Source organism: Oncorhynchus clarkii, chromosome 18 (genome assembly GCF_045791955.1).
Source record: "Oncorhynchus clarkii lewisi isolate Uvic-CL-2024 chromosome 18, UVic_Ocla_1.0, whole genome shotgun sequence".
Classification (NCBI taxonomy): domain Eukaryota; kingdom Metazoa; phylum Chordata; class Actinopteri; order Salmoniformes; family Salmonidae; genus Oncorhynchus; species Oncorhynchus clarkii.
Window position 1 is genome coordinate 19,702,618 of NC_092164.1, and position 27,405 is coordinate 19,730,022.

At 43.9% G+C, this 27,405-nt stretch overlaps 1 protein-coding gene across 4 annotated transcripts in view; it reads right to left on the reverse strand.

Moving 5' to 3' along the window:
- Positions 1–27,405, reverse strand: part of LOC139373172 (sodium-driven chloride bicarbonate exchanger-like) — a 46,915-nt gene continuing 19,510 nt past the window's right edge. The window contains exons 5-25 of one of the 4 annotated variants that reach the window (XM_071113335.1): positions 20,636–20,774; positions 20,379–20,539; positions 19,992–20,180; positions 14,568–14,656; positions 13,987–14,144; positions 13,715–13,802; positions 13,450–13,596; positions 12,933–13,027; positions 11,371–11,545; positions 10,881–11,014; positions 8,333–8,578; positions 6,381–6,486; positions 4,318–4,479; positions 3,681–3,794; positions 3,448–3,609; positions 2,822–3,073; positions 2,425–2,667; positions 2,076–2,198; positions 1,870–1,937; positions 1,460–1,573; positions 1–652 (exon numbers count right to left, since the gene is read on the reverse strand). In XM_071113335.1, the coding sequence (XP_070969436.1) occupies positions 592–652; positions 1,460–1,573; positions 1,870–1,937; positions 2,076–2,198; positions 2,425–2,667; positions 2,822–3,073; positions 3,448–3,609; positions 3,681–3,794; positions 4,318–4,479; positions 6,381–6,486; positions 8,333–8,578; positions 10,881–11,014; positions 11,371–11,545; positions 12,933–13,027; positions 13,450–13,596; positions 13,715–13,802; positions 13,987–14,144; positions 14,568–14,656; positions 19,992–20,180; positions 20,379–20,539; positions 20,636–20,774 (3,026 nt within the window). In that variant the 3' untranslated portion in view covers positions 1–591. Of the gene's footprint in view, positions 653–1,154; positions 1,194–1,459; positions 1,574–1,869; positions 1,938–2,075; positions 2,199–2,424; positions 2,668–2,821; positions 3,074–3,447; positions 3,610–3,680; positions 3,795–4,317; positions 4,480–6,380; positions 6,487–8,332; positions 8,579–10,880; positions 11,015–11,370; positions 11,546–12,932; positions 13,028–13,449; positions 13,597–13,714; positions 13,803–13,986; positions 14,145–14,567; positions 14,657–19,991; positions 20,181–20,378; positions 20,540–20,635; positions 20,778–27,405 lie in introns of those variants that run through there. The other 3 variants (XM_071113334.1, XM_071113336.1, XM_071113337.1) reach the window with 3 other exon arrangements.

Here is a 27,405-nt window from a genome sequence, read left to right on the forward strand (position 1 = left end):
ATACAAACGATTCCGTTAAAAAGTAAAGTTTCTTTAAAAACCATTTGGTTGACACAGATGTAGGATCTTAATTTGATCACCCTGTTGCAGAAATACTTGTAAAACATGTAGTGTATTTACGGTTTAAAAAGGCTTCTGAAGTTTTGTAATTTTCACCAAAAAATTTCAGACTTGATTTTACCTTATGAAAATATGTTCAGCCCTTACAAAAATGTCCATTAATTATAATCCACACATTTCATGTTACTTCAGGATTATTTTCCTACTGTACAAAACTTTCTCAAATTAAGATCCTACATATGTAATAAATTGGCCCACGGGTAGATACACATAATAATATGAATTCCTTGCTTCCTCTGTTGCTGGTATCACCATACATTGACATACATAGAAAATAATCACAGTTAATGTTTGTTGGTTCCTCCATAGGGTAACACTGTTTCTAAAAGATTTACATGAGTTGCACACACACACACACACACACACAGTCTTACATGACGAGAACGCATGGTGCAGCACAGTTCAGAGGTGGTCGAGTGTGGCACGTCAGATGAGTTATTTTCCGCAGAGCGGTGACGAAGCCGGTATGGATCACAAACTCGTCTCCCTGTCCAACTTTGAGTCCTTCCTCTTATGTCCTCTCTCGCAACCGCTGGAAAACAAAAGGCTACGTGTCACAAACAGCATTAGAGGAGACACTTTATGTATTGGAGCCCTGCATGGCAGAAGTGTCACGCAATCCATTGACTTGGGGTGATATTACCACGATGCATAACCACCCTAAACATGCAGTTGTCCAGAGGCAAACCACACCAGAGCATGCTGCGTGTGTGTGCGTGCGCGTGCAGTGCGTGCCTCCACCATTCGCATGCATTCACATTCCCCAAACCAGTGAGCATGAAACATTCAAAACAAACAGAGACACCGTGGGACATTTGTTTACAACTGAGTGCCAGGTTTGTGTTGGTGTTTTTTTTAACTTTGGATCTTTATGGGTCAAGAGATAACAGGTCGCTCCAGGGTACTTAAGACTGAAGTCCCACACTCAAACTACGGGCACGCGTGCACGACAAAAGACCATCACGTTCATATTGTCACCTCCACATCATACAAGATACGTAACACCATGCCACTGAGGATTGGGAGCCACTTGCCTTCGGGATAATGAGCTTCTGAGAGGTTAGGAAGGGGAGCTTATGATGGGAATGGAATGAGAAAGGATAGAAGTTAATGACCATCTATATCTCTACTGCGAAGGGCGGGACAAAATCCATCTTTTGATGTGTACATTAATATCCACATGAAATATGTTTTACAGTATTCACACCATGAACAATTGGAAAACAGGAAAGTAGTTGATTGGACAGGTAAATGGCTTACGGCTAATATACAGGTCCAATAAATAGTTTAAATGGCATTTTTGGTGAAACGTTTATATTGATTGGTGGACATTCCAAACCTTTTGGAGCTTGGGTCCTTCTTGGCGCTGTCACTGGGACTAATACTGTTCCACACGTTCCCGAAGGAGCCTTTGGACATCTCGTCGGAAATGTTCACCGTCGCGGGATCGCTCCTACAGGACACAAAAAACCAAGGGTGCTCTGTCAGTCGCTGCATGTTCTCATGGTCAAGACATCCTCTGAAATGTGCTGATGATTACAGGCCCCGATCTTGAATTAGCTGTAATCGTGGTTTCTGTTGCTGCCACTAAAAAAAGGTGTGGTTGTGCCATGGTATTGGCAGAACAATTGACAAAACTCATGCGCAACATGGCCCTCTACAGTTAGTCACCAAAACCTGTACCAGGTTTTTTTTTAAACTAACCTTTTAGTGCCCACAGTCTCTGGATGTTTTGTTAGTTGGACTTACTTGTAATTTCCTTCCAGTGGCAAATTGACTATCCCCTCCTCCTCCTCCACTATAATACTGGGCTCCTCCTGGAGAGAAAGAAATTAAAAAAGTGACTGTTAAAATCACACACTATTGCACCACAAGCCCAGATGACTGATAGAGTCATAATGTGCCAACATATCTGTATGTCTTCAAGATGTTTAAGAGCACCAAGTACTGTATACCTCTTCTTCTCCTTCCTCTAGTTTCTTCTTCTTCCACTCAGGCATCAGGTCGTCCAGCCAGCTCAGCTCCTTCTTGGTGAACATGAAGTCCAGAAGCTTACGGATGAACACCAGAGCCAACACCTAGAGAAGAGAAGCAATTCTCCTCACATTCTCCTCCCGTCAAATAAGTGTTGTGAATGACATCGACACGTGCTGTACCTACTGTACGTAAAGCTGAAGGTGAATACCGAATTAAATATAAAAGTTTAATAAATGCTAACTTACAGACATGACATCTCTTTCTCATGCATGCACGCACACAGACCCCCCCCCCCCCAGCAACACGCCCACCCTACACACACGTTACCATCATGGGGAAGACAATGGCATAATTTGAGGTCTTGATGACCCACAGCAGGACCAGGCAGCTGAGCTGGATGATGGTGAAGAGGTGGACCTTCCTCAGGGGGACGTGTCTCAGGTAGATGAAGTCTGGCTGGTGCTTGGCCGGCATGCCAAACAGCTTGAGACGGTCAAAGAACTGGATACCTCTCAGTGAGGACGCTCCCATGTACAAGAACACTCCATACAGTACAGGCATGGGGATAAACTGGAAAGAGACAGGCAGCGCTCCATTTAGTCTTCAACAGTTATGTATGCGTGGGACCATGCCCATGCACTTGTGTGCGTGACTGCTAAAGTGTTAGTGTGTGTTGTAATTGATCTCGTGTAGATCTGAGGTCTTGACCTCGGACCTCCCTCACCTTGAGGACAGAGGTCATGAAGACGGAGCAGCCCATGAGTAGGAAGATCATGAGGCCGGTGAAGCGCTGCTCTCTGATCCCCAGGAACTTGGGCTGTTCCCCGGGGGCCGAGCACTCTGACTCCAGCTTCAGGCTGTTGACGTGGGAGATGGAGAGCACGGTGGCCGCCACGAACCAGGGCAGGCCCATCACAGAACACACCCCTAGCATCACCCCCACCACAAACAGGTCCAGGTGGTAGCCACAGCCCTTCTGTTGATGGGAACCAGAGATATGGGGTTATGGCATCCACACAGCAGAGATGCAGGCAGTATACATAGTCTACAATACATGAACAATAAGGAGATATACTGTTCAGATCTTTAGTTATGGAGAAATGAGGAACAGTATGCAAAGCTTTAGTTTACCATGGCAGCCATAGCAAAATGGGACAGAAATTAAACATTCCCCAAAACATGTTTGGTCAAAACCCAAAAATAGAAATCAGCTTTTAGGGCTTTGACTGTTAATTATATTGTAATAATCTGTTACATTTTCAATTTCACACTTTAGCTGTGATCATTTATTTTTACCATCATATAGCACTAAAAGCTGACAGTAGAATGGCTTGAATTGGCAGCCATCACCTTCAGTTTGTGCTCCTTCCTGTTGATGATAACAGCCGTGATCTGTTGGTCCATGAAGATAAGGATGGTGCAGAGCAGCGCAGGGAGGACCGCGATTATGGTGGTCCACCACGGGTTGCGTCCTATTGGGTTCACGATCCAACCACGGTCGTCTCTGGTTGGCTGTGGGAGGGAGTGAACATGATCATGATCCGTGTGTGTGTGCGCACGTGTGTGTGTGTGTGTGTACTCACCTTGAACTTGTCGGGGACCTGCAGTTTGGGTGAGGGGATTCCTAGGGCGTAGTCCACTAAGACCATGGTGAGGATGGTGATGAAAACAGCAAAGTCACTGATCTGGGCCCTCACCTGAAGAGCAAGAGGAACTCACAGTCAATCTAGGAACTGAGCTTATGGCGAATCTCCGAGTGCTCAGTGTCATTTGAATACAAGTGAAGGGTCTGCACCGTCTTCACTTGTCTGCTTGGCGGCACGGTGTCTCACATCCATCTTGTTCAGGTCGTTGTTGTAAAAGACAATGTGTTCTCAATGACTTACCTGGTTAAATAAAGGCAATTCATCCTAATAATAAAGTGCAATAAGTGTAGGATCTCAGATGCCACAAGGGGGCATCAGTATACCGGAAAATCCATTCTTACTCCTGCAGCACACAACAGCACTCATTGCCATATGATTGAAACAGAATGGGTAGATGATCATATTTTTTCATACAATGAGGCACCTGTAGGCGGTTGAACACTGATACATCCACCAAAGTCTGAGCGATTAAGGGACAAGCATCAATCAATCAAATATCATTGAAATCCCTGCACATGTGGCTACCGGTCCACATTCCTTGCACTCAGGAAGCCTGAGGTGTAGATGGACGTGCCTTGGTGGGGAAGTAGCGGCTGGTCTTGAACTCCTTGAGGAAAGCGGACATGAAGACAGTGGAGAAGAAGAGGACCACGGACCAGAAGAGGACGTCAGGAATGTAGGGTCCGTGGGGGCCACAGGCACTGCCCTCAAACTCCCCCCGGAACACATAGCACTCCTACAACAGGAAGATACAGAGAGAGACCTGAGTGGAACCCCATACCCCATATATTTCCTATGAAGTTAAACAGGATAGACTGGCCATCTTGCCTACTACATACTAAAGCTACCTACTGTGTACTAACAGTACTACATACGATTTAGAACGTGCTGTTTAGTAAAAATCTAGGCTATTCAGTAGGCAACAAATATCAACATACTACTCATCCATACTGAGAAGGCGTCATCTAATGCACAATCACACTTGTTCCCCACTATTTGTTTATGTTTGAATTGTTTGTTTGAAGAGCGCCTATTCTGATTATCAGCTGTTGTCAAACACACGTGGGTGTGAAAAGACGATTCTCTTCCTCAATAGTGTTGCAGCAAATTCTGTGCACCGAACAGAGTATGACATCCTGGCATTTAAAGCATACACATTTTTTTTTGTTGTTACATTTCACATACAATAAAACTTTATTTTTTGGCATACCCAAAAAGCCTACTATTTAGAAAGCAAGTATGGGTATTTGGACACAGCCACTGTAAGGCATGAGTTACCTAGATAGGAAAGATAATAAGACCCAGTCGAAGTTAGCCTGGTCCCAGATCTGTTTGCAGATAGCCAACTCTTACTGTATGGTTGCCACAACCATAGGCTTCACACACTTAACAGATCTGGAACCAGGCTATTTGAAAATTGGCACACTCAATGTTAGGTCAAATGTCTGTACATGTAATCTGTGGTACACTACCACTGACATTTCATAGGCTCCACTATAAATATATTTCATGTCCTCTATGCACTGATTTGGACAGAATCAAAGGGCATGAGTGACTGGCCAATGCTGAACCATGTCTGTGTGAACCCAGTCATTCATACATGCATGCATGCACTTTGGATTGCAGTCACATAGTGTGAGTGTGTGTGTTCGTGCGTGCATGTGTGTGTGTATGTGTGCATATGCGTGACTGGCTTCATGCAGGTGTGCATACATTATGTGCATGCATCTGTGTGTGTGTGTGTGTGTGCATACGTGGGAGTGAGATTGACACACTGAGCCTTCAGAAGTGTGACAGAGTCACAGTGAATACTAAAAGAACACTCTATGGTGACTGTGCGTGGTTAAATCCTGTTGAATTCCTGCCTGCATGTCTTTAATCCTGTCACACTGTTCTGTTCCCTCTGGGGAAACACATTGTACCACCAAGAGACAATGTCTATCCCTATAGCCTCACAGCCCTCTCCAGGGGGTGGCTATTTCACCATGAAAAACACACTATATTTATACAATATAATATTTGTCGCAATTTGCTGATGAGCGATATTTTAGAAGTAATCGAGTAAGGAGTGTTAGTTACATTGTTTTATTTATGTTACCTTTATTTAACTAGGCAAGTCAGTTAAGAACAAATTCTTATGTACAATGACGGCCTACCGAAAGGCGAAAGGCCTCCTGCGGAGACGGGGGCTGGGATTAAAAATAAAACATTTAATAAAGATATAGGACAAAACACACATCCCGACAAGAGAAACACCACAACACTGCATAGAGACCTAGGTCAACAACATAGCATGGCAGCAACACATGGCAACACAACATGGTAGCAACACAACACGACGACAACATGGTAGCAACACAGCATGGTACAAACATTAATGGGCACAAACAACAGCACAAAGGGCAAGAAGGTAGAGACAACAATCATGTCTCAATTTTACTTCAGGGGGTGGTTATTGGTCAATAGTACCCCGTAGTGCCTGACCCTGCACTATAATACTACTGACCTCTAGAAGTTCATGTGATGATTGCACAGTGCGGCTGGTGCTCCGCTACAGAAGGAGGTAGTCCTTACAGAGCATGGCTTCATCCCCCTGAACCCAAGATCAGGGCTTTTAGGCTTCAAACCCCTCTTTACCTTGACCTCCATGCTGGTCCAGTTGACCTCTGATGCAGTGATGTTCCTGTCCTCCCAGTACCTCAGAGTGGAGTTGCTGGGATCCTTTGGCTCCACACACGCACACCTGCCAGAGCACAACACACATATGCATAGGTACACACACACACACACACAAAGCCCGCAGACACACACATGCACAAGTACACACACACGTGCACAAGTAAACACACACACACACTCGTCATGTTCCAGCCTTAGTCTAAACATGTCAACACATCTGTGTCCTCTACTATTTGAGTTGTTCCACCTCAAAAAAGCACAAGAAAGAGGATTTGGATTGTTCTGAAATCCTTTCTGTAGTTAGAAACGGATAAGATTAGTGTTCCTGAAATATTATTTTGTTGAAATATAATTCGATTTCTGAGAAATTAAAGGATTGCACCCAAATTGGCCATTTTAATTTTTATGATTTATATGAGCAAAAGCAATTGGTTGTCTACCTAAAGTAGCAAAGAAAATGTTGTGATCCATTTAATAAACACAAGAGACCAGTAAAATGGATAAAAGGGTGTGGTGTCAGTAGCAGGAACAGCGGCATCTAGTGGACAACATTTGGTCCCTTCACACTAATTTATGATACAGAATAGAAGTGACTTCAATGGCTAATTTCTCTGAACGGGGGGGAAAACATCACCAGATTCACAGGGAATACATTACAAAGGACGAAGAAGCAATACTCCAAGCAGCAGCTCCGTACTACGTGCCAGACATAGAGAACTGATACTGTATACTGGTTGTTGGGGTGGGTTTGGTGTGAGATGTAGGGGTTCAGTGGGTGGCTTTCATTGGATTCCTCAAGTCTTACTCATTGTTATGAAGAATTATGGTCCAAATCGGATGTTAGTTCCTATATTTGTTTAAGATTATATGAATCCTATAAATTAAAACAGACAATTTGTGTGACATCAATTTAATTTCTCAGAGATCAAATTATATTTCAACAAAATAATGTTTCAGGAATCCTAATCTTATCTGTTTCTAACTACAGAAGCAATTTCAGAGCAACCTGACATGGCTTGACGAAATGTCATGGAATGACCCATAAGGATTCATCTCGATGACTTCACCAATGTATGGAAAACATTAACTTGACCGTACATTACATCGACTTGGAACGATTACATAATGTATTCATGTACGTCCCTGGGTTTACACATGGGATTATTCAGCATACTGCAATAATCTTGGAGCATTACCGAAAAACTGGATAAACTGCCCATGTTGCCCATCTGTGCTTTGATGATGTAGCTAGCTAACACTAAAACTATGTGTACAGCACTCTGGTATACTGTCTGTGTTGTGGCCCCAAAAAACTGTTTTCCACCTGCAGTATTGTAAGTGGAGTACTACTTACACTTAAGAATGCTACTTAAACAAAGAGGTCAAATTTCCTTCTATCACTACTAGTTCCACTGAAGAGTAGCGGTAGTTAGTGGAGTACTGGTTCCATTAATGAGTACACTCTTAGAAAAAAGGGTTTCAAAACAGACCAGAACACAGACAGTATACCAGAGTCCTGTACACATAGTTTTAGTGTTAGCTAGCTACATCATCAAAGCACTCTGTGGGAAGGGTTATACATGGAACCCAAAATAGTTCTACCTGGAAACAACATGGTTCAACCTGGAACAAAAAAGGGTTCTTCAAAGGGTTCTCCAATGGGGACACCCGAAGAACCCTTTTAGGTTCTAGATAGCACCTTTTTTTCTAAGAGTATACTACAGGTTAAGATTACTAGTTTAATTTGTTGGCAGTTAAAGGAGTACTACTTCCCCAAATGAGTACTACAGTTTAGTTTACTAGTTGCACTTAAAAGTACTGGTAGTTAGAGGAATAACAGTTCCACTTATGACTATTTGATCCACTTACGAGTATTAGTTCCACTAACTAATACTATTTCCATGACTTACGAGTACTGGGTGAGTTTCTGCAGGTTGTTGTTCATGTTGATGGGGTAGTGTTCCCCCAGGTGGATGAGTTTCTCCAGGGCCTCGTAGATGAAGATGATGCAGATGAGAGAGGCGAAGGCCTCCTCTGTGAAGCGGGTGATGTAACAGACCAGGGAGCTAGCGTCTGTAGCCACCAGGACCAGGCAGAGGAACGCCGTCCACAGGCCGATACAGGCCCTCAGGGAGAGGTAGGACAGGTCATAGTCCCTGTGGACAAAAAAACACACACACACACACACACACACACGTGTAACTGGTGGGATGCGAACCCCCATCTCCCACTCAGGAGGGCAACGTCTTAACCATTTGACCAAAAGGACATTCCTTCTTGGGCCGAGGTTGTCACCGATTTTTACACGAGCACACATACACAGACACACACACACACACATGCATACGCACACACACAATAAGTGACTGCGATGCTAAGTGCGAGCGTGCATGAATGACTTGTTTCAGAGAGACATGATTCAGCATGAGCCAGTCACTCATGCACGCACTTTGATTCTGTCCAAATCTTTGCATAGTGGAAATGGAGTCACTAACATTAAATATATTTATAGTGGAGGCGTCAATATGTCAGTGGTACAGTACCACAGACATTGTACTTAACATTATCTGACAATACATTTCCAATTAGCCTGGTCACAGATCTGTTCGCATATACAGTATACAGTTGAAGTCAGAAGTTTACATACACTTAAGCCAAATAGATTTAAACTCAGTTTTTCACAATTCCTGACATTGAATCAGAGTAAAATTCCCTGTGTTAGGTCAGTTAAGATCATTACCTATTTGAGTATTTGATAGCATTGCCTTTAAATAATTTAACTTGGGTCAAATGTTTTAGGTAGCCTTCCACAAGCTTCCCACAATAAGTTGGGTGAATTTTGGCCCATTCCTCCTGACAGAGCTGGTGTAACTGAGTCAGGAGTCTAGGCCTCCTTGCTCACACACGCTTTTTCAGTTCTGTCCAAAAAAATTCTATAGGACTTAGAACAGGGCTTTCTGATGGTCCCTCCAATACCTTGACTTTGTTGTCCTTAAGCCATTTTGCCACAACTTTGGAAGTATGCTTGGGGTCATTGTCCATTTGGAAGACCCATTTGCGACCAAGCTTTAACTTCCTGATTTATGTCTTGAGATTTTGCTTCAATATATCCACATAATTTTCCTTCCTCATGAAGCCATCTATTTTGTGAAGTGTACCAGTCGCTCCTGCAGCAGAGCACCCCCACAACATGATGCTGCCACCCCCGTGCTTCACAGTTGGGATAGTGTTCTTCGGCTTGCAAGCCTCCCCCTTTTTCCTCCAAACATAACAATGGTCATTATGGCCAAACAGTTCCATTTTCGTTTCATCAGACCAGAGGACATTTCTACAAAAAGTATGACATTTGTACCCATGTGCAGTTGCAAACCGTAGTCTGGCTTTTTTTATGGCGGTTTTGGAGCAGTGGCTTCTTCCTTGCTGAGCGGCGTTTCAGGTTAGGTCGATATAGGACTCGTTTTACTGTGGATATAGATACTTTTGTGCCTGTTTCCTCCAGCATCTTCACAAGGTCCTTTGCTGTTGTTCTGGGATTGATTTGCACTTTTCGCACCAAAGAACGTGCATGTCTAGGAGACAGAACGCGTCTCCTTCCTGAGCGGTATGATGGCTGCGTGGCCCCAGGGTGTTTATACTTGCATACTATTGTTTGTACAGATGAACGTGGTACTTTCAGGCGTTTGGAAATTGCTCCCAAGGATGAACCAGACTTGTGGAGGTTTACAATTGTTTTTCTGAGGTCTTGGCTGATTTCTTTTGATTTTCCCATGATGTCAAGCAAAGAGGCACTGAGTTTGAAGGTAGGCCTTGAAATACCTCCACAGGTACACCTCCAAGTGACTCAAATTATGTCAATTAGCCTATCAGAAGCTTCTAAAGCCATGACATAATTTTCTGGAATTTTCCAAGATGTTTAAAGGCACAGTCAACTTAGTGTATGTAAACTTCTGACCCACTGGAATTGTGATACAGTGAATTATAAGTGAAATAATCTGTCTGTAAACAATTGTTCTTAAAATGAGTTGTGTCATGCACAAAGTAGATGTCCTAACCGACTTGCCAAAACTATAGTTTGTTTTCAAGAAATTTGTGGAGTGGTTGAAAAACGAGTTTTAATGACTCCAACCTAAGTGTAAGTCAACCTCCGACTTCAACTGTAGCCATGGTTATAGTCCCTGTGGACACACATACACGTGTAACTGGTGGGATGCGAACCCCCATCTCCCACTCGGAAGACCAACGTATTAACTATTAGACCAAAATGACATTTCTTCTTGGGCCGAGGTTGTCACCGATTTTCACACGAGCGACACACACACGGACACACACAGACAGCCTTAGAAAAACCTATATACTTAAAGTCTTCCTGAATGCCAGGACCAATGTACTGTAGCCATGTCACAGTGATGAGAGCACCTAAGACAACGTGACAACGTATCTGAAGTGGGGCAAACTCACTTGCAGAATTTGAAGAGAATCTTCTCAAACACTAGAACAGGGCCTGTGCTGCCTAGGATGGTGAGAGGCTGCCCAGCGAACAGGGAGTAGGCTATCCCCGTCATGGAGGCTCCGAACAGGGACTCAATTGCACTCTGGCCAAAAGGGGAAGTGACAGTAATGGGTTAATGGACGACAAGTTACATAGCGCTTTCATAATAACTACACTGTCTGTGCAGTCTTTATTTGTTGAAGATGGTTATCTTCTAGGGGATACGGCAACCAAAACCTAGCTATTCGTTTAGTTCTGCTTCATCGGGACACCATCGTTGCTTACCTAACGTGTGAATATAAAAGTGCTTTATTGTTGTGCAGAACTCCATCAGAAATCCCGACGAACACATGAAGTAAGGCCTTCAGAAAGCCAGACTGTTCTCCTGCCGTTCGTGACAACATGTTGTTAACGCAGCAAAGCCAACGCGTGTCATGTGGTATGAGTGGTGTGTCTTACTATGCGTCCCTCGGTGGCTTCCCCCAGCAGTCCGCCGAAGGTGATGACAGGAGACATGCAGGCACAGTAGAGGAAAAGGAAGGAGGCCAGACACTGCAGGCTCAAAGCGTCCGTGTAGTCAGACAGGTAGTGGGGCGCCTTGCGCTTGATGTCCATGAAGAACCCTCCAAAGAACCTGGAAATCACACACACATTAGCGCATGTACACGAGCACACACACACACACCACCTTAGTGAACCAACATCAATTACCATATGAAGTAAAAGTAGTCAAATGTGTTCCCTTTCATTTTTCAGTTTCAAGTAAAAAGTATGCACCATAGTGTGTTTTTAAATGTGTTTTTTCTTCCCCCCACAGGCCACACACTAGGAGGAGAGAGGCAACATTCTGATGGTAGAGGAAGCACATGGCGACCTAGCCAGAGGCGGTTGCCGGGGTAACGGGGGGGGGGGGGGGGGGTGACTTTGAGTGGTATTTCAACCGTGCGGGGATGGATGCTACGCTGTGGCCCTCCGGGAGATCATGGCTCATAGCAGAACTGGGCTGCAGGCCAATCTACTTTACACGTCAGGATGAGTTCCTCAGAGACCTACTGTAGCAGGGAGCATCCCTTACAACTACATCACTTCAAAACCCACGACATACAGTATCCACTTACTACAGCTGCACATAGCCTACTGCCTCACTCTAAATATACTGTATCACACTACTGCAGCTTCCTCCTCGCTCTAGATACACTCTACTACACTACTGTAGATACCCAAAACACATGACACCTACAATAACGTATTGTTAATAAAGTTGTAACACTGTATTGTGAGTGTCCATTAGTACTTATAAGCTACTGCTAATAAGATACTAATAATTCATGAATTCATTTACATTATTTTGCATTGTCAAGTATTTATTAGGCATTTTAAGAGATTAGGTAACACTTTATTTACAGGATCAAAATGCTTATGAGCGAATGCTGTAGGCTATTAACTATTGAACTAATTATCGCCTATAAAACAGATTCAGGTCAGCACTTAGTTACTGCACACTTAGTGCTCGTATTATAAGTGTACATAATTACATGACAAACTAAAAATAGCTTAATAAAAGATTCAAATCGGCCCTTAGTTAACGTACACACAGTTGGTGCATTATATGTGGACATCAAATTGTACAATAAAGTGTTACCAAAATAGCTAGAGTGTTTTCCCCAGTGTTGTCGAGGCACATTTTAAGAAGTGACGCTGGTCTTATGTAGGAAAGTACACATGGATGATTCCAAATGCATATATCACACTGAATCAATCACAGCTCTTTTTGTGAACACAGAGCTCGAGGAACGAGAGAGACCCATAAGGATGTGTTTTTTAAAGGATGGCTAGATGTACTGCTGGGGACAGGGAGAGCCGGAGAGGAGATAAACAGGGGACTGAAAGACAAAGAGGACCTTAGATGGTCCACAGTGGTGTAGATCACACTCACAGTGCTGGCCAGCCTAATCTCAGCCCAAACACACACACCACTTCCCTTCAACTCACAACCACCACACACATACACTCAAACCTACCTTCCTGTGCGCTGTAGCTCTGGGCCTCCATGGCCACCAGGTTCCTCTGCTTCTCCCAGATCTCCGTTGGGTAGAGGAGGGACCTTGCGCTTTTCCTGTGTGGTAAAGAATAGAGGTCAGAGGTCAGATGGAAAATAAATATTTATTTGCCAAAAATAGCTATATCATTTAGTTTCAGTGCATCTCCGCTAGTAGGGATTGTCCTAAAATAGCCTGTCAGGAAAAACATTCCTTCCAACAACACGGGACTGCTTTTTTAAGGACTAGCAGTCTGGCACGTACCAAAAACAGCTGATGATAGAAAAACAAAACAAATTGATTCAGAAGGGATTTAGAGCATGTCCTTGGGGTACACCAGCAGTTAAATCCGAGTAAAATTCCGATTGGGTTTAGCCAGTGATGCAGTCGGAAGCAAACTAAGAGATGATGGCATAGGGTCAGAGTCAACTATATATGCATATCAAAACAAGTCTCTGGTTAGGGGTGATGGCATAGACACCACCAGGAAGAGGCTCACCTGAGAGGGCACATTTTTGGGCGGCTCTATCCTGATGGAGGGGTCCCACTCCCCAGGTGGCAACACAGTCACCTGGTCCAGGAACTCATCGATGCCGGCCACCAGGTCGTTCCTGTCCTTGGCTTTATACGCCACGTCATGGAACACCTGGGAGGTTGGCAGAGAGGGACTGGGGTTAACCTGTATGTGTCATAAACTTGGCTAACATAACCAAAGGCCACGCAGGGAAAAGCACACACAGGACTACTGCAACGTGGCTACATACCTCGTCTGTCATCAGAGTTGCGATGGATCGGCCAATCTCATGGTACTGTGGTCCTTTTCCCAGAGGCCCCAGCAGAATGAACAGGAACCTGAGGGAGAACAGAGAAGAAGGTTTTAACCATGTTTTTTTTAACCTTAAATAGAGTGCATCCACTCAGGAACTTACCCAATGCAAAAACACCTATCCCACTTCAGTTACAAACACATACAATTAATAGTATTAACCGTAATCATCAACAATATTATAATAAAATGAAAGTGTGCGTGTCTGACCTGGTGGTGATGGGGACCTCAGCCAGGCCGTTGAGCAGCACGGCGGGACACAGACGGACAAAGGCCACTACGGGCTGCTCCAAGAACTCTAGCTCCCCCACCAGGACATTGGATGCCTCTGCACCGGGTGGAATCTTCTTCATGAAGTGGAGGTCAATCTACAGACATTAATCCTATTTAGCTAATAGGAGATAGGAAAATATGCTAAATAGGGTCGACTGAAATGAGGGCCAAGGGATCATGGATAGGCCCACTGAGAAATCTGTCATAAATAGGCTACAGATGTCTGGCTAGATACTGGGTTGTGACTAGAATCCGTGGGTTTATTATTCATTGAGCTACAGAGAAAGGGCTAAACGCTTTGAGTGGGTCACACAACATAGAAAATGCACTGGTCTAAAACATACTAACTGGTGGTTAACATAGTCACAGTAATGTAGCTACTTGCTAATGTACTGCATGTCGATAAAAAAGTTGAATTGTGCTTAGTAGAAACTTTTGGGTAACCTGGTAGCCTGGTAGCCAACCTTAGTATGACGACAACCATAGAACATACAAATAATGGTGCGACCAGGCTAGACCTTGCTGAAGTCCACATGGCTGTTCTCCCGGCTGACATGTTCCTTGCCCTCTGTGGTGGCTGGCTGGGACTGGGGAGAGACAGTCTGACCTGGGAGACATCAGGACGGGAGAGAGCCAGACTGTTAGTCACTCTCACTGGACAACATACTGCACTATATTCAGATTAAGACTTTTAGTGTAACACTATAATCTAGATGAAATTCATCAATTCATTAATCCTACCTAGATTAAAGAAGGAATGAGGCCTTGACGATTGTCTTTGTGATCAAAACGTTGCACTTCCTAAGTTGAATTTGCAAGTAGTACTATTTTACTTTGAAGGTTTGGTACTGCCCAACAGATTAGAGAAAACACAGGGAGATTATCTATGGCGCACTGGAGGTAATGAAGTGGTTATGACTGGTTTCTGTGTTTGCAACATCTAAATTAGTTCCATTTGAGAACGGCCCAGTGTTAGTCTCAGACTAGACTATAGGGGTCCTGGCTAGTTGCCTGTATAGATCTCCTCATCGGAGTCCATTATTGGGATAGGGCAGTAACCCTGGCCAACAGCCTCGTGGAAGCCAAAGCGAATGGAGCTCCGCTTAGCTCTGCAAGGCAGGGATTGGCTGTCTGGATCTGAGGGGAGGCAGCCACGGCAGGAGTGCTTTGACGGGGTGGGGCTTACAGATGGGGAAGGGGTGATGGTGGAGGTGGACACACATGGAGGGCAGCACACACACAGAGGCCATGGCCTGCAGGAGAAGGCCTGTCTGAAGGCTTGTCTGCGTGTGTTTGTGTCAGTCTTGGGGGGTGCCTTCGTCTTAAAGGTGCAAAAAAGGGGGGGGGGGGGGGGCCTGTCGACTGGATATGTAAACGAACACACACACATGCACACAGACACAAGCAGACGTGTACAGTGCCTTGCGAAAGTATTCGGCCCCCTTGAACTTTGCAACCTTTTGCCACATTTCAGGCTTCAAACATAAAGATATAAAACTGTTTTTTTTTTTGTGAAGAATCAACAACAAGTGGGACACAATCATGAAGTGGACCGACATTTATTGGATATTTCAAACTTTTTTAACAAATCAAAAACTGAAAAATTGGGCGTGCAAAATTATTCAGCCCCCTTAAGTTAATACTTTGTAGCGCCACCTTTTGCTGCGATTACAGCTGTAAGTCGCTTGGGGTATGTCTCTATCAGTTTTGCACATCGAGAGACTGAAATGTTTTCCCATTCCTCCTTGCAAAACAGCTCGAGCTCAGTGAGGTTGGATGGAGAGCATTTGTGAACAGCAGTTTTCAGTTCTTTCCACAGATTCTCGATTGGATTCAGGTCTGGACTTTGACTTGGCCATTCTAACACCTGGATATGTTTATTTTTGAACCAGTCCATTGTAGATTTTGCTTTATGTTTTGGATCATTGTCTTGTTGGAAGACAAATCTCCGTCCCAGTCTCAGGTCTTTTGCAGACTCCATCAGGTTTTCTTCCAGAATGGTCCTGTATTTGGCTCCATCCATCTTCCCATCAATTTTAACCATCTTCCCTGTCCCTGCTGAAGAAAAGCAGGCCCAAACCATGATGCTGCCACCACCATGTTTGACAGTGGGGATGGTGTGTTCAGGGTGAGGAGCTGTGTTGCTTTTACGCCAAACATAACGTTTTGCATTGTTGCCAAAAAGTTCAATTTTGGTTTCATCTGACCAGAGCACCTTCTTCCACATGTTTGGTGTGTCTCCCAGGTGGCTTGTGGCAAACTTTAAACGGCACTTTTTATGGATATCTTTAAGAAATGGCTTTCTTCTTGCCACTCTTCCATAAAGGCCAGATTTGTCCAATATACGACTGATTGTTGTCCTATGGACAGAGTCTCCCACCTCAGCTGTAGATCTCTGCAGTTCATCCAGAGTGATCATGGGCCTCTTGGCTGCATCTCTGATCAGTCTTCTCCTTGTATGAGCTGAACGTTTAGAGGGACGGCCAGGTCTTGGTAGATTTGCAGTGGTCTGATACTCCTTCCATTTCAATATTATCGCTTGCACAGTGCTCCTTGGGATGTTTAAAGCTTGGGAAATCTTTTTGTATCCAAATCCGGCTTTAAACTTCTTCACAACAGTATATCGGACCTGCCTGGTGTGTTCCTTGTTCTTCATGATGCTCTCTGCGCTTTTGACGGACCTCTGAGACTATCACAGTGCAGGTGCATTTATACGGAGACTTGATTACACACAGGTGGATTGTATTTATCATCATTAGTCATTTAGGTCAACATTGGATCATTCAGAGATCCTCACTGAACTTCTGGAGAGAGTTTGCTGCACTGAAAGTAAAGGGGCTGAATAATTTTGCACGCCCAATTTCTCAGTTTTTGATTTGTTAAAAAAGTTAGAAATATCCAATAAATGTCGTTCCACTTCATGATTGTGTCCCACTTGTTGTTGATTCTTCACAAAAAAATACAGTTTTATATCTTTATGTTTGAAGCTTGAAATGTGGCAAAAGGTCGCAAAGTTCAAGGGGGCCGAATACTTTCGCAAAAGCACTGTATATATACATACAGTATATCACAAAAGTGAGTACACCCCTCACATTTTTGTAAATATTTGAGTATATCTTTTCATGGGACAACACTGAAGAACTGAAACTTTGCTACAATGTAAAGTAGTGAGTGTACAGCTTGTATAACAGTGTAAATTTGCTGTCCCCTCAAAATAACTCAACACACAGCCATTAATGTCTAAACCGCTGGCAACAAAGTGAGTACACCCCAAAGTGAAAATGTCCAAATTGGGCCCAAAGTGTCAATATTTTGTGTGGCCACCATCATTTTCCCGCACTGCCTTAACCCTCTTGGGCATGGAGTTCATCAGAGCTTCACAGGTTGCCACTGGAGTCCTCTTCCACTCACGGACGACATCACAGAGCTGGTGGATGTTAGAAACCTTGCACTCCTCCACCTTCCGTTTGAGGATGCCCCACAAATGCTCAATAGGGTTTAGGTCTGGAGCCATGCTTGGCCAGTCCATTACCTTTATCCTCAGCTTCTTTAGCAAGACAGTGGTCGTCTTGGAGGTGCGTTTGGGGTCGTTGGAATACTGCCCTGCGGCCCAGTCTCCGAAAGGAGGGGATCATGCTCTGCTTCAGTATGTCACAGTACATGTTGGCATTCATGGTTCCCTCAATGAACTGTAGCTCCCCAGTGCCGGCAGCACTCATGCAGCCCCAGACCATGACACTCCCACCACCATGCTTGACTGTAGGCAAGACACACTTGTCTTTGTACTCCTCACCTGGTTGCCGCCACACACGCTTGACACCATCTGAACCAAATAAGTTTATCTTGGTCTCATCAGACCACAGGACATGGTTCCAGTAATCCATGTCCTTAGTCTGCTTGTCTTCAGCAAACTGTTTGCGGGCTTTCTTGTGCATCATCTTTAGAAGAGGCTTCCTTCTTGGACGACAGCCATGCAGACCAACTTGATGCAGTGTACGGCGTATGGTCTGAGCATTGACAGGCTGACCCCCCACCCCTTCAAACTCTGCAGCAATGCTGGTAGCACTCATACGTCTATTTCCCAAAGACAACCTCTGGATATGACGCTGAGCACGTGCACTCAACTTCTTTGGTCGACCATGGCGAGGCCTGTTCTGAATGGAACCTGTCCAGTTAAACCGCTATATGGTCTTGGCCACCGTGCTGCAGCTCAGTTTCAGGGTCGTGGCAATCTTCTTATAGCCCAGGCCATCTTTATATAGAGCAACAATTATTTTTTCAGATCCTCAGAGAGTTCTTTGCCATAAGGTGCCATGTTCAACTTCCAATGACTAGTCAGTATGAGGGAGTGTGAGAGCGATGACACCAAATTTAACACACCTGCTCCCCATTCACACCTGAGACCTTGTAACACTAACGAGTCACATGACACCGGGGAGGGAAAATGGCTAATTGGGCCCAATTTGGACATTTTCACTTAGGGGTGTACTCACTTTTGTTGCTAGCGGTTTAGGCATTAATGGCTGTGTGTTGAGTTATTCTGAGGGGACAGCAAATTTACACTGTGAAACAAGCTGTACACTCACTACTTTACATTGTAGCAAAGTGTAATTTCCTCAGTGTTGTCAAATGAAAAGATATTCTCCAATATTTACAAAAATGTGAGGGGTATACTCACTTTTGTGATATACTGTATATATATTCACACAGTTGAAGTCGGAAGTTTACATACAACTTATCCAAATAAATTTAAACTCAGTTCTTCACAATTCCTGACATTTAATCCTAGTAAAAATTCCCTGTCTTAGGTCAGTTAGGATCACCACTTTATTTTAAGAATGTGAAATGTCAGAATAATAGTAGAGAGAATAATTTATTTCAGCTTGTATTTCACATTCCCAGTGGGTCAGAAGTTTACGTACACTCAATTACTATTTGCTAGCATTGCCTTTAAATTGTTTAACTTGGGTAAAACGTTTCGGGTAGCCTTCCACAAGCTTCAAGTTGGGTGAATTTTGGCCCATTCCTCCCGACAGAGCTGGTGTAACGGAGTCAGGTTTGTAGGCCTCCTTGCTCACACACGCTTTTTCAGTTCTGTCCACAAATTTTCTATAGGATTGAGGTCAGGGCTTTGTGATGGCTCCAATACCTTGACTTTGTTGTCCTTAAAATTAAGCCATTTTGCTACAACTCTGGAAGTATGCTTGGGGGTCATTGTTCATTTGGAAGACCCATTTGTGACCCAGTTTTAACTTCCTGACTGATGTCTTGAGATGTTGCTTCAATATATCCACATAATTTTCCTGCCTCATGATGACATCTATTTTTTGAAGTACCACAGTCCCTCCTGCAGCAAAGCACCCCCACAACATGATGCTGCCACCCCCGTGCTTCACAGTTGGGATGGTGTTCTTCGGCTTGCAAGCCTCCCCCTTTTTCCTCCAAACATTCTCTACATTCTCTCCTTTTGTCTATGTGTGTGTGTGTCTAGGTTGTTCATATATATATATATATATATATATATATATATATATATATATATATATATATATATATATATATATATATATATATATACACATATATATATATATATATATATATATATATACACATATATATATATATATATATATATATATATATATATATATATATATATATATATATATATATATATACACATATACATATATATATATATATATATATATATATATATATATATATATATATATATATATACACATGCAAACAACCTAGACACACACACACATAGACACACACACAAACAAAAGGAGAGAATGTAGACAGTAGTTGAGATATTAATCAAACAACACATCAAGTCACATAGAGACACAATACAGCACAACAATCAGAAAAGCCACAAAACTGTGATTGGTGTGTGGATGGTTGGTTGGTTGGTGGATTGGTGAGCTCACCGTTCTTGTCCATGGAGTGGGGCTCGGAATGCTTTTTGCCAATATCGGCGAAGGAGCGTACGATGGGGATGCGGTTGGCCAGCTTCTTGTGGTTCTGGTGGTGGTGCTGCTTCAGGAGCGCCTCACGGATCCTCCTCCTCACGTCCTCCCCCACCCCGGCCGACACCTCATGCTGGTCCAGGACCATATCTGAGAGAACACACATATAGATTGGTTAGGGGTTTGCGTGCCTTGCTCAAGGGCAAAACGGCAGTAATTAGCACCTGACATTCTAACTCCGGTAACTCTCCAGTTGCAGACTCACTCCCGCCAGACTTTCCCCGTCGACCCTCGGATTTGAACCAGCAAACTTCTGGCCACCCTCCACTCCAGCACCACTCTACGTACCGGCAATCTCCTCCAGTGAGTTGGCCCTCATGTCCAGCAGCACGGTGCCGTTGAGGATGCAGCTCCTCAGCTCAAACAGGCTATGAAGAGACAGGGTGGCCACGTAGGGCTTGCTCCAACGCTCGCCTCCATCCTCCACGTCCTCCTCAAACTTCAGCCACCTACACACACACACACGCAGACACACAGAGATGCACAAGCAGAAAAACAGACACCTGATTGGCTGTGGAGCTGGAGCGGGTGGTGCGATTGGTTACCTGGCGGTCTCCTTCCACTCTGCATCCTCGCCCTCTCTCAGGCAGATCTCATCCAGCTCAGTGAAGAGGGCATGAGGTATGTGCTCCTCATCACCATCCTCTGTCCCCAGAAGGAACTGCACCCTCTGGGCAGGAGTGTCTGCTGTAGAGGGGTAGGAGGCAAAGGAGAGAGTTGGGGGTGTGGAGAGGGAGGAAGAAAGGGAGAAGATGAGAAAGAGAGAAAGGGGGGTGAGAGAAAGAAAAAAAACTTTTTCCCAAACACAGTGTGTCTAAACTCTGGTGTCCAAACACCCAGCATGCCCTAGACATTCTGTCTGAGGACCAACTAGGTTCACCTAGCCACATAGTAATACACACAGGCACAAACGACCTGAGAACAAAGCAGGAAAGGGTGGCCACAGCACTGACGGGAGTGATTGAAAAAGCTTCTTCTACTTTCCCCAATGCACAAGTGGTTATCTCCACCCTGCTACCACATAAAGACTTCCCTGCTACAATACAGCGGGTAAATGCAAGCATGTCCCGTGACTGTGCCTCAAAACCAAATGTTTTCCTGGCCCACCACTCCACCCTGGACTTGAACAGCCTCTATGACCAGGTCCACTTATACAAGGCAGCAGTGCCCGCCTTCACCCGGGCTCTAAAGGACATCGCTCTCAAACGCAGCCCCAACACTTCACACAGGAGCAACTGATCAATAGACACCCCGCCCAGACCAGCGAGACACTCTCCCAGACCTCCGGAACATTTTACATTTGGCTAGAAATTCAAAAGGAAATGAGCTTAGAAACATTTCCTCCTGTGTGCTACCTATATCCCCCCACTAAAATCCCCATACTTTAATGAAGACAGCTTCTCCATCCTGGAGGGGGAAATCAATCATTTCCAGACTCAGGGACTAGTCCGTGGTGACCTAAATGCCAGAACCGGACAAGAACCTGACACCCTCAGCACACAGGGGGACAAACACCTGCCTGGAGGTGACCGCAATCCCTCCCCCATATGCCCCCCTAGGCCCAACTATGACAACATAACCAACAAAAACGGGTCACAACTCCTGCAGCTCTGTCGCACGCTAGGTATGCACATAGTGAATGGTAGGCTTCAAGGGGACTCCTATGGTAGGTACAACTATAGCTCATCTCTTGGCACTAGTACTGTAGACTACTTTATCACTGACCTCAACCCAGAGTCTCTCAGAGCGTTCACAGTCAGCCCACTGACACCCCTATCAGACCACAGCAAAGTCACAGTCTACTTAAACAGAGCAATACTCAATCATGAGGCATCAAAGCCGAAGGAACTGAGTAATATTAAGAAATGCTATAGATGGAAGGAATGTAGTTTGGAAACCTACCAAAAACATATTAGGCAACAACAAATTCAATCCCTTTTAGACAACTTCCTGGACAAAACTTGGCAGTAGAACATCTCAACACTATATTTGACCTCTCAGCAACCCTATTAAATCTAAAAATCTCAAATAGAAAACCGAAGAAAATGAACAACAATGACAAATGTTTTGATGAAGAATGCAAAAATCTAACAAAGAAATTGAGAAACCTGTCCAACCAAAAACATAGAGACCCAGAAAACCTGAGACTACACCTTCACTGTGGTGAATCACTAAAACAATTCAGAAATACACTACGGGAAAAAGAACAGCATGTCAGAAATCGGCTCAATGTAATTGAAGAATCCATAGATTTTAACCACTTCTGGGAAAATTGGAAAACACTAAACAAACAACAACACGAAGAATCATCCACCCAAAATTGAGATGTATGGGTAAACCACTTCTTCAATCCTTTTGACTCTATAACAAAGACCAAACAGCAAAAACATATACATAATCAAATACAAAATCTTAGAATCAACTATTAAAGACTACCAGAACGCACTGAATTCTCCAATTACCTTGAATGAACTACAGGACAAAATAAAAACCCTCCAACCCAAAAAGGCATGTGGTGTTGATGGTATCCTCAATGAAATTATCAAATATACAGACAACAAATTCCAATTGGCTATACTAAAACTCTTTAACATCATCCTTAGCTCTGGCATCTTCCCCAATATTTGGAACCAAGGACTGATCACCCCATTCCACAAAAGTGGAGACAGATTTGACCCAAATAACTACAGAGGGATATGCGTCAACAGCAACCTTGGGAAAATCCTCTGCATTATCATTAACAGCAGACTCGTACATTTCCTCAATGAAAACAATGTACTGAGCAAATGTCAAATGGGCGTTTTACTCAATTATCGTACGACAGACCATGTATTCACCCTGCACACCCTGATTGACACCCTGATTGACAAACAAACAAACATACATATACATATATATATATATATACATATATATATATATATATATATATATATATATATCAAGAAATTTGGCAAGGGCACTAGAAAAGTCTGCAGCACCCAGCCTCACCCTACCAGAATCTGAAGTCAAATGTCTACTGTTTGCTGAAGATCTGGTGCTTCTGTCACCAACCAAGGAGGGCCTACACAGCAGCACTTTCTGCACAGATTATGCCAGACCTGGGCCCTGACAGTAAATCTCAGTAAGACCAAAATATTTTTATTTTTTTATTTCACCAGGTAGGCCAGTTGAGAACAAGTTCTCATTTACAACGCGACCTGCCCAAGATAAAGCAAAGCAGTGCGACAAAAAACAACACGAGTTACACATGGGATAAACAAAAGTGCAGTCAATAACACAATAGAAAAATCTATATGCACTGTGTGCAAATGGAGTAATGAGGTAAGGTAATAAATAGGCCATAGTAGAAAAGTAATTACAGTTTAGCAAATTAACACTGGAGTGATAGATGTGCAGATGATGATGTGCAAGTAGAAATACTCGTGTGCAAAAGAGCAAAAAGTAAACAATATGGGGATGGGGTAGGTAGTTGGGTGGGCTATTCACGGATGGGCTATGTACAACTGTTGCGATCGGTAAGCTGATGCTTAAATTTAGTGAGGGAGATATAAGTCTCCAACTTCAGCGATTTTTGCAATTCGTTCCAGTCATTGGCAGCAGAGAACTGGAAGGAAAGGTGGCCAAAGTGGGTGTTGGCTTTGGGGATGACCAGTGAGATATACCTGCTGGAGCGCGTGCTACGGGTGGGTGTTGTTATCGTGACCAGTGAGCTGAGATAAGGTGGTGCTTTACCTAGCAGAGACTTATAGATGACCTGGAGCCAGTGGGTCTGGCAACAAATATGTAGCGAGGGCCAGCCAACGAGAGCGTACAGGTCGCAGTGGTGGGTAGTATTTGGGGCTTTGGTGACAAAATGGATGGCACTGTGATAGACTGCATCCAGTTTGCTGAGTAGAGTGTTGGAGGCAATTTTGTAAATGACATCGCCGAAGTCGAGGATCAGTAGGATAGTCAGATTTACGAGGGTATGTTTGGCAGCGTGAGTGAAGGAGGCTTTGTTGTGAAATAGGAAGCTGATTCTAGATTTTACTTTGGATTGGAGATGTTTAATATGAGTCTGGAAGGAGAGTTTACAGTCTAGCCAGACACCTAGGTATTTGTAGTCAGAACCTTCCAGACTAGTGATGCTAGTCGGGCGGGCGGGTGTGGGCAGCAATCGGTTGAAAAGCATCCATTTAGTTTTACTTGCATTTAAGAGCAGTTGGAGGCCATGGAAGGAGTGTTTTATGGCATTGAAGCTCGTTTGGAGGTTTGTTAACACAGTGTCCAAAGAAGGGCCAGATGTATACAGAATGGTGTTGTCTGCGTAGAGGTGGATCAGGGAATCACCCATAGCAAGAGCGACATCATTAATATATACAGAGAAAAGAGTCAGCCTGAGAATTGAACCCTGTGGCACCCCAATAGAGACTGCCAGAGGTCTGGACAACAGGCCCTCCGATTTGACACACTGAACCCTATCTGAGAAGTAGTTGGTGAACCAGGCAAGGCAGTAATTTGAGAAACCAAGGCTGTGTAGTCTGCCGATAAGAATACGGTGATTGACTGAGTCGAAAGCCTTGGCCAGGTCGATGAATACGGCTGCACAGTATTGTCTTTTATCGATGGCGGTTATGATATCATTTAGTACCTTGAGCGTGGCTGAGGTGTACCCGTCTCAGCTCAGAAACCGGATTGCATAGTGGAGAAGGTACGGTGGGTTTCAAAATGGTCAGTGACCTGTTTGTTAACCTGGCTTTCGAAGACTTTAGAAAGGCAGGGCAGGATGGATATAGGTCTATAACAGTTTGGGTCTAGAGTGTCTCCCCCTTTGAAGAGGGGGATGGCCACGGCAGCTTTCCAATCTTTAGGAATCTCAGATGATATGAAAGAGACATTGAACAGACTAGTAATAGGGGTTGCAACAATGGCGGCAGATCATTTTAGAAAGAGAGAATGTTGGTCCAGATTGTCTAGCCCAGCTGATTTGTACGGGTCCAGGTTTTGCAGCTTTTTCAGAACATCTGCTATCTGGATTTGGGTGAAGGAGAAGCTGGGGAGGCTTGGGCAAGTAGCTGTGGGGGGTGCAGAGCTGTTGGCCGGGGTTGGGGTAGCCAGGAGGAAAGCATGGCCAGCCGTAGAGAAATGCTTGTTGAAATTCTCGATTATCGTGGATTTATCGGTGGTGACAGTGTTTCCTAGCCTCAGTGCAGTGGGCAGCTGGGAGGAGGTGCTCTTATTCTCCATGGGCGTTACAGTGTCCCAAATCTTTTTGGAGTTAGAGCTACAGGATGAAAATTCCTGTTTGAAAAAGCTAGCCTTTGCTTTCCTAACTGACTGTTTGTATTGGTTCCTGACTTCCCTGAAAGTTGCATATCTCAGGGACTATACTAAAATAATAGTGTTCAAAAAAGGTCCAGTCACCAGGACCACAAATACAAATTCAATCTAGACACCCTTGCCCTAGAGCAAACAAAAAACTATACATACCTTGGGCTAAACATCAGTGCCACAGGTAACTTCCACAAAACTGTGAACGATCTGAGAGACAAGGCAAGAAGGGCATTCTATGCCATCAAAAGGAACATAACATTCGACATACCAATTAGGATCTGGTTAAAAATACTTGAATCAGGTATAGAACCCATTGCCCTTCATGGTTGTGTAGTCTGGGGTCCGCTCACCAACCATGAATTCACAAAATGGGACAAACACCAAATTGAGAGACTGCATGCAGAATTCTGCAAAAAAATATCCTCTTTGTACAACGTAGAACACCAAATAATGCATGTGGAGCAGAATTAGGCCGATACCCGCTAATTATCAAAATCCAGAAAAGAGACGTTAAATTCTACAACCACCTAAAAGGAAGCGATTCCCAAACCTTCCATGACAAAGCCATCACCTGCAGAGAAATTAACCTGGAGAAGAGTCCCCTAAGCAAGCTGGTCCTGGGCCTCGATTCACAAACACAAACACACCCCACAGAGACCCAGAACAGCAACACAATTAGACCCAACCAAATAATGAGAAAACAAAAAGCTAATTACTTGACACATTGGAAAGAATTAACAAAAAAACAGAGCAAGCTAGAATGCTATTTGGCCCTACACAGAGAGTACACAGCGGCAGAATATCTGACCACTGTGACCGACCCAAAATTAAGGAAAGCTTTGACTATGTACAGACTCAGTGAGCATAGCCTTGCCATTGAGAAAGGCCGCCGTAGGCAGACATGGCTCTCAAGAGAAGACAGGCTATGTGCTCACTGCCCACAAAATGAGGTGGAAACTGAGCTGCACTTCCTAACCTCTTGCCCAATGTATGACCATATTATAGAGACATATTTCCCTCAGATTACACAGATCCACAAAGAATTCGAAAACAAATCCAATTTTGATAAACTCCCATATCTACTGGGTGAAATTCCACAGTGTGCCATCACACCAGTGAAGAACAAACACCATTGTAAATACAACCCATATTTATGCTTATTTATTTTATCTTGTGTCCTTTAACCATTTGTACATTGTTAAAACACTGTATATATATAATATGACATTTGTAATGTCTTTATTGTTTTGAAACTTCAGTATGTGTAATGTTTACTGTTAAATTTATTGTTTATTTCACTTTATATATTATCTACCTCACTTGCTTTGGCAATGTTAACACATGTTTCCCATGCCAATAAAGCCCTTGAATTGAATTGAGGGAGAGAGAGAGAAAGAGACAGATAGACAGAGAGAGAGCATGGTGAGAGAGAGAGAGAGAGAGAGAGAGAGAGAGAGAGACAGAGAGACAGAGAGACAGAGAGACAGATAGACAGAGAGACAGAGACAGAGAGACAGATAGACAGAGAGACAGATAGACAGAGAGACAGAGAGAGAGCATGGTGAGAGAGAGAGAGAGAGAGAGAGAGAGAGAGAGAGAGAGAGAGACAGATAGACAGAGAGACAGAGAGACAGAGAGACAGAGAGACAGAGAGACAGAGAGACAGAGAGACAGAGAGAGAGCATGGTGAGAGAGAGAGAGAGAGAGAGAGAGACAGAGACAGAGAGTGAAAGAAAGAAAGAAAGAAAGAAAGAGAGAAAGAAAGAAAGAAAGAAAGAAAGAAGAGAGGGATAAAAAAGGTGAGAGAAAGAGAGTGAGAAGAGGTGTGAAGAGACGTAAATCAATGTAGCCTGGGTGCCAGTCTGTTCTGCACTCTTGCCAACGGTCTGGCCTCATGGCAATCTCAACTTTCACTATGCAGACAGATTTTGTACGGGGTCACTGATTTAGTTTGAGAAATTCATGAGCTAGCAACTATTCGCCAGGACAGACAAATAGC